The sequence below is a fragment of the Musca domestica genome, unplaced genomic scaffold (assembly GCF_030504385.1).
Source record: "Musca domestica strain aabys unplaced genomic scaffold, Musca_domestica.polishedcontigs.V.1.1 301, whole genome shotgun sequence".
NCBI classification, from domain to species: domain Eukaryota; kingdom Metazoa; phylum Arthropoda; class Insecta; order Diptera; family Muscidae; genus Musca; species Musca domestica.
The window spans coordinates 311,572-320,870 of NW_026712302.1; the positions used below are offsets into that span (position 1 = coordinate 311,572).

At 38.3% G+C, this 9,299-nt stretch overlaps 2 protein-coding genes across 2 annotated transcripts; both read left to right on the plus strand.

Annotated features, from left to right (window-relative positions):
- The first annotated feature begins 418 nt into the window (after positions 1 to 418).
- On the plus strand, positions 419 to 3,638 carry LOC131803530 (transcription factor Sox-2-like). Its single transcript, XM_059124879.1, has one exon. The coding sequence runs from the start codon at positions 1,781 to 1,783 to the stop codon at positions 3,458 to 3,460; it is 1,680 nt and encodes a 559-aa protein (XP_058980862.1). The 5' UTR covers positions 419 to 1,780; the 3' UTR covers positions 3,461 to 3,638.
- Positions 3,464 to 4,453, plus strand: LOC131803533 (box A-binding factor-like). Its single transcript, XM_059124881.1, has one exon. It carries the CDS (start codon positions 3,464 to 3,466, stop codon positions 4,451 to 4,453), a length of 990 nt encoding a protein of 329 aa, XP_058980864.1.
- Positions 4,454 to 9,299: the final 4,846 nt, after the last annotated feature.

A 9,299-nucleotide genomic window follows, 5' to 3' on the forward strand; every position in this document is an offset into this window, starting at 1 on the left:
TGTTGTGCTCTCTTTCTCTCCCAATGGTGATTGGCTGGGCTGGCCATCAAACCATAGTATCATGCTGCGCAAAATCCAACCCATTTTACACATACCATTACAGGTTCGAAATGATTTATGGCTGTGAGCACCAGAAACAACCACAACTTACAGCAACAACAATTGGGAGAGCAACATAAACAGACTACTGCCATCTCTTTTTCTCTTGTGTGTGTTTAAGGCAGCAAGAGATTGATTGGTGTAATAAGGTATAGTGTGTCGTTGCCTCTTCTGTGTATGAACGTGTGTGTTGTGTGTGCGGCGATCCAAGCCACCGAGTCAAACACACAACCTCTCTGTGGTGTTTCAAGCACCTCGAACAGGTTTCAAGCCTGGCCAGTATCAACAGAAAGGTGCTCTATCTAGTACAGTGTGGAGGTATTTTTGTATCGTGTCGCTTAACGAAACGCCGTTTTCATTATTGGTTTTTTTTATTGAATGTGAAGTTCCGCGTTCGTTTTGAAAGTTGAATTTGAAACGGATTTGAAAAAAATAGAGAGTGAATTTATGAAAAAGAAAAAAACTTAAATTTGAAATATCTTCCCAAGTTCGGTTGAAGGGAGAACATTTGTGCCCTTTAAAACAATTTAAAGGTGTTGCAACAAACAACCTACCGACCAGCCAACATTGTTGGTTGGCCGTAAGATCCAACCCAACGCGTTCTAAGCGCTCGTTCGCCCGCCAGTCGTTCTTCATTGTGTCTGTGTGTGTGTGCGTACGGCTCTGGCCTTTGGTTGTGTAGGGCCCACAACCTTGTCATACACCAAAAAGGTTCTAGTTGCGTGTCGCCTGCTCGCTGCCTGCCTGCCAGCCGGCCAACTCGTTTGTTCGCTCGTTTACAAGACTGCACCAGCTTTCGAACATTGTTGTTATCTCTCCTCGTCGTTGTCGTCGTTACCGCTGCCGTTGTTTGGTTGGTGCGCTGTCGTAAGTGCGTGTATGTAGTTGTAAGCCGAATCGGTGTGCGTGTCGTGGCTGCTGTGTGTGAGTTTGAATTGAACTACGGAGTTTTCCTTCACGGGATTTACGGGAAATCACGTTTTGAAAAGATCATTTGCGTTTTGTAATTCGACGATTCATGTCGTACAGCGGCGCGTCGCTCACTTATGTGTCGTAGAGAATAGCCAACAAAAAAAAAAGATAAACACTTTTGAAACAAAGAGCAAAAGAACTTATCTATCAAAAAACAAGAAAGGAAAAAAAAACAACACACAAAAAATATAAAATTATTATTATTGTGTAACAAACAAAAGATAAGCACAACTAAGTGGTGGAATAACAAGCAAAAGAAACAAACAAAGAGAAAAGTGCAAAATAATAACGAAACAATAATCGCAAGATTTGTTTTCATTAAAAAATACTAATAAAAGCAATGAAATAAAATAAATTTGTGAAACATAAACACAAGGAAAAAACGGAAAACAGGCAGCAAAGTGTAGAAGAAAAAAACAAAATACTCAAGACAAGGAAGGAATAATTACCCAAACAAAAATAAGGAAAACCAATTCTGAAAGTGAAAAATAAAATGAATAAAAAATCATTTTTTTGAACACCATGACCACTTGTGAATAACCGAAAGAAACCGAAATATTTTTTTAATTTCAAAATCAAGATTCCAAAACATAGAAACTCAACACAATAAAGTGCCAAAACACTCACCCCCCACCAGACTTCCTTGAATTCCATCACTCAATAATAAAACAAAAATTCAATTCAAACGAACTGCAACTCCCCCCTCACTATGCTAACCATGGAATCCGACATGAAAGGTGGCATTCTACATGCCACAATGCCGCCACATCATGCCTCAGCAGCGCTACATGGCCATGCCGCCTCACCGTACAGCGCCTTGGGACCGCTCATGAATCTGGGCCAGTCACATCTGACCCAATCGCATCTTAGCCATCATCATCAACATCACATGTCCTCACATCTGGCCAGCCAGGCGGGCAGTACACCGAACGGCACCACAAGTGTCCTCAGCTCTCTACAGAACAGCATGGCCCAAACTCTCAATGGTAATTCCGGTAATCACTCCGGTTCGCCATTGCACAGCTCCAGTGACTTGAGTCCCACCCAGAGTTCACACACCAGCATTGGCAGTCATCACATGACTTCACCGGGGCAAAATCATCATCATTCACATCATCACTCCGCCGGTGGTATGGGTGGCCAAAGTACTCCCCTAAGTTCAGGTGGTAGTTCTGCTGGCGGAGGCGGTGGCTCCAACGGTGGTGGGCCAATGAACAACAACAATAACCCCTCCAGTGCCAGCAAAGCTGCCCAAAGTGCCGCCGAGCGTGTCAAACGCCCCATGAATGCCTTTATGGTCTGGTCCCGTGGTCAACGCCGTAAAATGGCCTCGGACAATCCCAAAATGCACAATTCAGAAATTTCCAAACGCCTGGGGGCCCAGTGGAAAGATTTGTCCGAAAACGAAAAACGTCCCTTTATCGATGAAGCCAAACGCCTAAGGGCTGTCCATATGAAGGAACATCCCGACTACAAATATCGTCCCCGCCGCAAGACAAAGACTCTAACCAAAACCAAGGAGAAATATCCCATGGGTGTGGGTGGCCTCTTACAGGCCTCAGAGGGTAATGCCCCCACTGGACGGGCCAGTTCAGCCAATTCGATCTCATCTGCCGCCCAACAAGCGGCGGCGGGAGTCAATCGGGACATGTATCCCATGAGTGCTCCAAATGGCTATATGCCCAATGGTTATATGATGCATGATCCCTCCGCTGCGGCCGCCTATCAAAGTCAACACGGTGCCTACATGGGCAACTATCATCGCTACGACATGGGCCAGATGCATCAGGCAGCTGCGGCCGCCAATTACATGAATGCCGGCTCCGGCTATGGCATGTACGGCACAGTGTCCGGCGGTCAAACCTCACCCTATGGCAATGTTCAGCAACCCGGCTCACCCTATGGCTCGGGAAGCGCCCAACCCCAGCCCGGCTCACCATACGGCATCTCCTCCGGCCAACCTGGTTCTCAAGTCTCCTGCCAAAGTCACAGTCCCAGCGATTCCAGCGTCAAATCAGAACCCGTCTCACCCAGTCCGATGCACAGCTCCTCCGCCCAGCAACAACAGCAGCAGCAACAACAGAATTCCGCCGCCGCCGCTGCTGCAGCCGCCGCTGTCATAACCAACAACAATAATCATGTCATGAAACGGGAATATCTGAGTGGCCAACAGCCGGAACTGAATCACCTGATGAACATGTACCACCTGTCCGACGGCATGCAAGTATCGGCCGCGGCGGCAGCAGCTGCCGCTGAACATCATCAGCGCAACCTGATGCACTATCAGAACAGTTCGCCGGACTTGCAACAACATCAGGCAGCCGCCGCCGCCCATCATCACCACCATCAGCAGTCGATGCGTTCCATGGCTCCATTGGCCCATATGTGAGAAATGGCAACGGCATTTGGAGCTCAACACTCAACAGCATCAGCCACAGCCGCCACGCTGCCCATGGTTTCAAGAAGTGTCTCATCGTCGTCGTCGTCGATAGCTGTTGAGAGTACGGCCTGTGGCTTATCGCTAACCCCTCAGAACAACCAACAACCTCCTGCCCCCACATTGTCCTCCTCCAATAACTCGTCATCGTCCTCGACGTCCAATTCTGCCTCCTCCGCCAACCATCACCTCAATCAGCGTTTATTGCTCAGCAATCAGCAGCAAGATGAACAGCAGCAGCAGCAACAACAAATGCATTTAGCTGATGATCATCAGCAGCAACAGCAGCTGGAGGATAATCCCTCGCCATCATCGCTTATGGGGCAACATCATCAGCAGCACCATCACCACCAGTTGCAGCAATCGGCCGAATTGTTGTCCTCCCATTTGCAGCTGAACTCTTCCAGTTCTTCGGTGGAGGGCAATGGTAATGGTGAGAGTGGTCGTGGATCTTTTGCCTATGGCCAGGGCCGTTTAAGTCCCATTGCCTCGGTGGGCTCGTCGGGCGGAGGTAGCCGTTCATCGGCCCATTCCCTGCCCTCACATTCACCGGCGGCCCTGCATCACCACAACTTGACTGGCTATCAAGTGCAAGCGTCGGCCGACAATGGTTGCGGTAGCGGAGCTACCGTGGTGACCTCAGCCGCCATAATGGGTCGGCTAACAGCCGGCGGTGGCAGTGGCAGTGTGGTTGTGAACAACAATGGTTTCAGCATGTCAGATGCCGGCGCTGGTGGATCCCTGTCCCTGCTGCAGAATCCCCATCACCACCATCATGCGAGCAGTCATCATCATTTGGCCCATTTGCCATATGCATCGCTAGCAACGGCCGCTCATCATCATCATCCGCATCACCACCACTCCCATCCTCATCATCACCATCATCCACATCACCACCATCATCCGCACGATGCAACAGGACTGTTGGATATATCGCCATTGTAAATTATTCCAAACGTAAAATCATCAGCAAAAAAAACCTCCTCCCACAGCAACAACAAAAAATAACTTTAATTTTAAATTAACTTTAAATAAATTTAATTAAACAAAAAACAAAACTTAGTTCTTGACATTAGTTCTAATGTAAAAAAAAACCAACAACAAAAACAAAAAAACCTCCCCTTACAACAACCAAATTCCCCTTTAAAAATGGAATAGAAAAACAAAATTTAAAAATTGTGTATAAAGCAAAAAAAATATTATATATTAATTAAAATTAGTAATAATACTATAATGAAAAAAATAAATAAATAAATAATTATTAAAACAAAAATACGTACAATATTTAGAAAATTAATTAAATAATTTAAACAACCCCAGAAAACGTCACCAAGTAGAAGCCAGCAAAAAACAGCGATAGTTAATTCTCTCCTCTACTCAGCGTTGTTTTTGGAGGAAAAGCGAAGAGAAAATGAAAGAAAAATGGCAGAAAAGAAAATTCACACAAATCTAAAAATCCGAAAAGAAAGAAAACCTCGTAGTCCAAATAGAAAATTAGAAAATCTTCTCAGTTATCCGACGGCAATGTGGGGTCAAGACTCTTTCTCTCTCAAAACATCAGCACAGAAAATGATTAACTTTTCAAATTAATTTTTTATGGAAAAGGCTTTTCCAAAGACTTCCAGAAAAATTCATTTAAAGTCTTTAAGTGTCCTGATGGAGCTCTTTATATCAAGGTTTTTAATGCCTCTAAAATGCCGCTGGTGTTTCAGCGTAACTTCTTTTCTCCAGACAATTTAAAGATTCCACATCAAAAATGAAAAGAAAAAGCAACACCTCATTCGATTTCCCAATTTTTCTTTTTTCCGAATTGAAAGAATTCTTCAAAAAATAGTCACACAGAAAAAGAACTGAAATATTAAAAAAATAACAACAAACTATTTGTATATTAAATTAAAAATTAAACGACAACCAAAACAACATTCCGCCTCATCTTCCTCTCCCTCTCTCTCTTCTCACAACATTTTTCTCAACCTGTAAAATTATTACAAAAAAAAACAAATTTCACAAAAATCACAAAAAAAATATAATTTGTAAAATGTGTGATAAAAAATGTTAATTATATTTCAAAATTATTATATGATTATTACTATATATAATGAAAAAAACAAACAAAACAAAAATACAACAAAAAACGATAAAACAAACTACACTTATTATTATAACTATTATTAATTATTATTATTATTATTATTGGATATAATTTTATTTTTGTTAATTGTAATTTAGTAGTTTTTCGAAAACGACAAACCACAACAACAACAAATCTATGTTTATAAGTCTTTTTTATATATTTGATTTTATTTGAATTCGAATAAAAAAACTTTATGACGTGTAAAATAACTTATGTTTAAAAACACAAAACAAGAAAAAAATTGAAAATAATTTGTCTTTTGATTTTTTAAACACAAACAAAAAGAAAACCTGGAAAAAGTGAAGAAAAGTACCAATTTTTAGGGATATTACACAGAGAACATTGGAAAATATTGGGTGTGGGAAAATTTTATTTTTTCCAAATGCAAAATTTTGGATTTGAATTTTGTGAAACTTAAAAAGGATAGGTAAAAATGGGAAATTAGCGTGAAAAAATTATGGATAATTCCACTTTTTAATGGTTTTAAAGAGGGTATTGAGAAATAATATTAAATGAGGAAGAATTTTATTTTCCAATGCAACAAATATATGGAAAGTAATCTAAGAATTTGCTGTCAGATCAAGATTACAATGCCTGATAATAATTTTAAATTTTGAGAAAAAAAAAAGAAAACATATGGAGAAGGTTGAAATTATTTTAATTCATATGACATACAGCAAAAATTATGAAAATTTTAAATAAGTCAGAAAAATATTTGTAGAAATCTCCTCGAAATTTTGATACATGGCGAGAGATTTTTTTTTCTCATATTTTGGGGGAAATTTCGTTTCAAATTGAAAAGAATAAATCTGATTTCCGACTTTATGATTAAAAATATAATGACGTTGATTGCGATTTTTTCCGATGTTTAGTGAAATTTGGAGAGACTATTAACGAAAATGTTTACCTGGTTTAACTCAAGCTAGTCAATACTTTGTATTTTAATTTAATTTTTTCACTTTAAACAGAAATTTTACTTGAGTTTCACTATTAATTTTTGATCGTTAAGCTCGTCTCGAAGGAGAAATAAAAAAAATTAGGATATTTAGATTTAGATAGAGAAAATTATACATACAATGTTAGAATTGTTTTTAAAGTCGGAAAGACTGTGATGTCCTCAGGAACTAAAAGAATGTGAATCAAGGCCAATAAGTTCTAGTAGTCTATCCCAGTTTAATTTAATTTTAGTATTATTCAGGCTCACAGAAATATCTAAGTTTTCTAAGTTTTTGATATTTACATCACAAAATATTCCTTTTTTATAACATCTTTCGTCGGCATGTCCAGAAAGCATATTGATTTTTTTTTTTTTTTGAGAAAATGTCTACAATTTAATCAATTCGGTGGGGAACTTGCCTCCATGTTGCACAGTTCAGCTTCAAATTCTGAATCTAATTCTGTAATTTCGGCCTGGCCGAAATTTAAATACCCTCCACCATTTGAAACGAATTTGGCAATTTTCAAAAAATAGAGTCCATTAGAATTTCTGTTAAAATCTTAAAAATATCGTATGTAGTTGTTATATTAGGGTCTATACGACGAAGTGGACCCGAATATCGGGAGGTACCGTTATATGGGGGCTATACAAAGACGTGGACCTGCACAGACAATTTTTTATCTTAGGCTGTAGTATTCATTACGAACTTCAAATACCAAATTTGAAACAATTCCGGTGAATAATGTCGCTAAAATCATCAAAATACCGAATATCAGGACATACCGTTATATGGGGGCTATACCAAAACGTGGACCTACATGGCCCATTTTCAATACCAAAAGTTCTGCAGACATAATATACATTTGAGTATAATTTTGGCAACCTACTTCATTTCGTTCGGAAGCTAGAGTAATTTCCACAGACGGACGGACGTTGCTAAATCGACATAGATTTTTATGCTGATCAAGAATATATAAACTTTGTTTAGTCTAAAATGTATATTTCGAAGTGTTGCAAACAGAATGACAAACTAGATAAAATATCATCGAATTTTCAACCTTCAAAAAATTTCTGACGTAGTCATTTTGAAACCTATTCCTGGACCATCAACTGATAAAATATAAACGTAACCACATAAAATGTGAAAAAGTCTAAACCACTTCGGAAAAGTCTAAACCACTTCGGTGAATGAGTATTCCGGGCCAAAAACACACGACTTTTTCATTAAGTATTTCTAATTTATGTATTGAATTCTGTTGTAAAAATATTAAAATTAAATTGAAATCAGATTCATTCACTTTCTTTTGAGTTGTCAAATGGTACAAAATAACGAAATTGTCAGCAAAATTTAAAAGAAAATCCACAAAATCACAGGCTCTATCCAAAATTAAAAAAAAAATCATTCCAAAAATGCGATGTTATATTATATCGCACGATAATTGTGACATGTATATAATACCCTCAGCAAATAGTGTTGCAGGGTGTAGAAAAACTTTAGAAAATTAACAATTCAAAATTGTAAGTCGAATTGAAAAAATCGCATGCTATAAAAAAATTAAACAAAATTGAAAAAATGTGACAAAAATATTTTTATTGTCATATTTTTGAGCGATTTTCTCAGATATTATCCTTTTCTGGCAAGAGACCATTCTGAATTGATGAGAATTGTGAAAATGTGTCCAGCGGTTTTTGGGTTATAAGCAGAATAACTAAGATCTATTTCTTTTACATACATATATACAACAACCCATTATGGTTCACGTACTACCCAATTAGATTTCAGTCATTACAATCATTTTGACTATAGAAAGATGGACTACAATTTTTTTTTAATTACAATAGGCCTTGGTCAAGGTCAAGCCTTGGCTCTATATTGAAAACTGTTTTTAGAGCAGGGTATACCAAATAATAGACCTGTAGTAGAGATTTTTTGCGAGGAGAAATTCACACAACCTGAAGCTTTGAAAATATTAAAAATTGGATACCTAGACGTAGATCGATTTATACTGTTTCCATTCTAAATATCCTAGGAGTAATATCAATGTCTTCACAATGTTTCATAGCTTTATCTTAGATATTACGGGCTCGAAAGTGATTTCTAAAGACGCACAGGCAATATGGACTACATTACACTGATTAATAATATATGTACTTTATAGAGTCTGCTAAAGGACTGGAAACCCAAACCCCTCCAGCCTCTCCCTTTTGACAGAATCCTATATTTTCCATACTTAAGAATACAGAAAGTTGTACCTCATGACTTTCTGACTTATATGGGGGATATATCGAATACTGAACCTATGTTGACATTTTTTTTTCGAGGTTGGCTCCACTGCATGAAACTGTTTACCGTCAAATTTGTGTGAACCAATTACCGCCAATTTGTGTGAATATGATAGTAGAAGCCCCTAAATAATCCAAAAATGAACAAACTATGAGTCTAATTTGTAAAATTACAAAAAAAAAAGAAAACACCAAAAATAGTCGAAATTTTTTTGTGTTGAAGTTCAAATATACAAAAATTTTTTCATTGAAATTCAAATGCTTTTCTGTGATGATATTACGAATGAAAAAATGCATGTTATTAAGAAAAATCTAGAGGAGACGTTGGCTATATTTTTATACCCTCCACCATAGTATGGAAGTGTTACATTCCGTTTGTAAAACCTCGAAATATACATTTTAGACCCCACAAAGTAAATATAGATTTTTGATCAGCA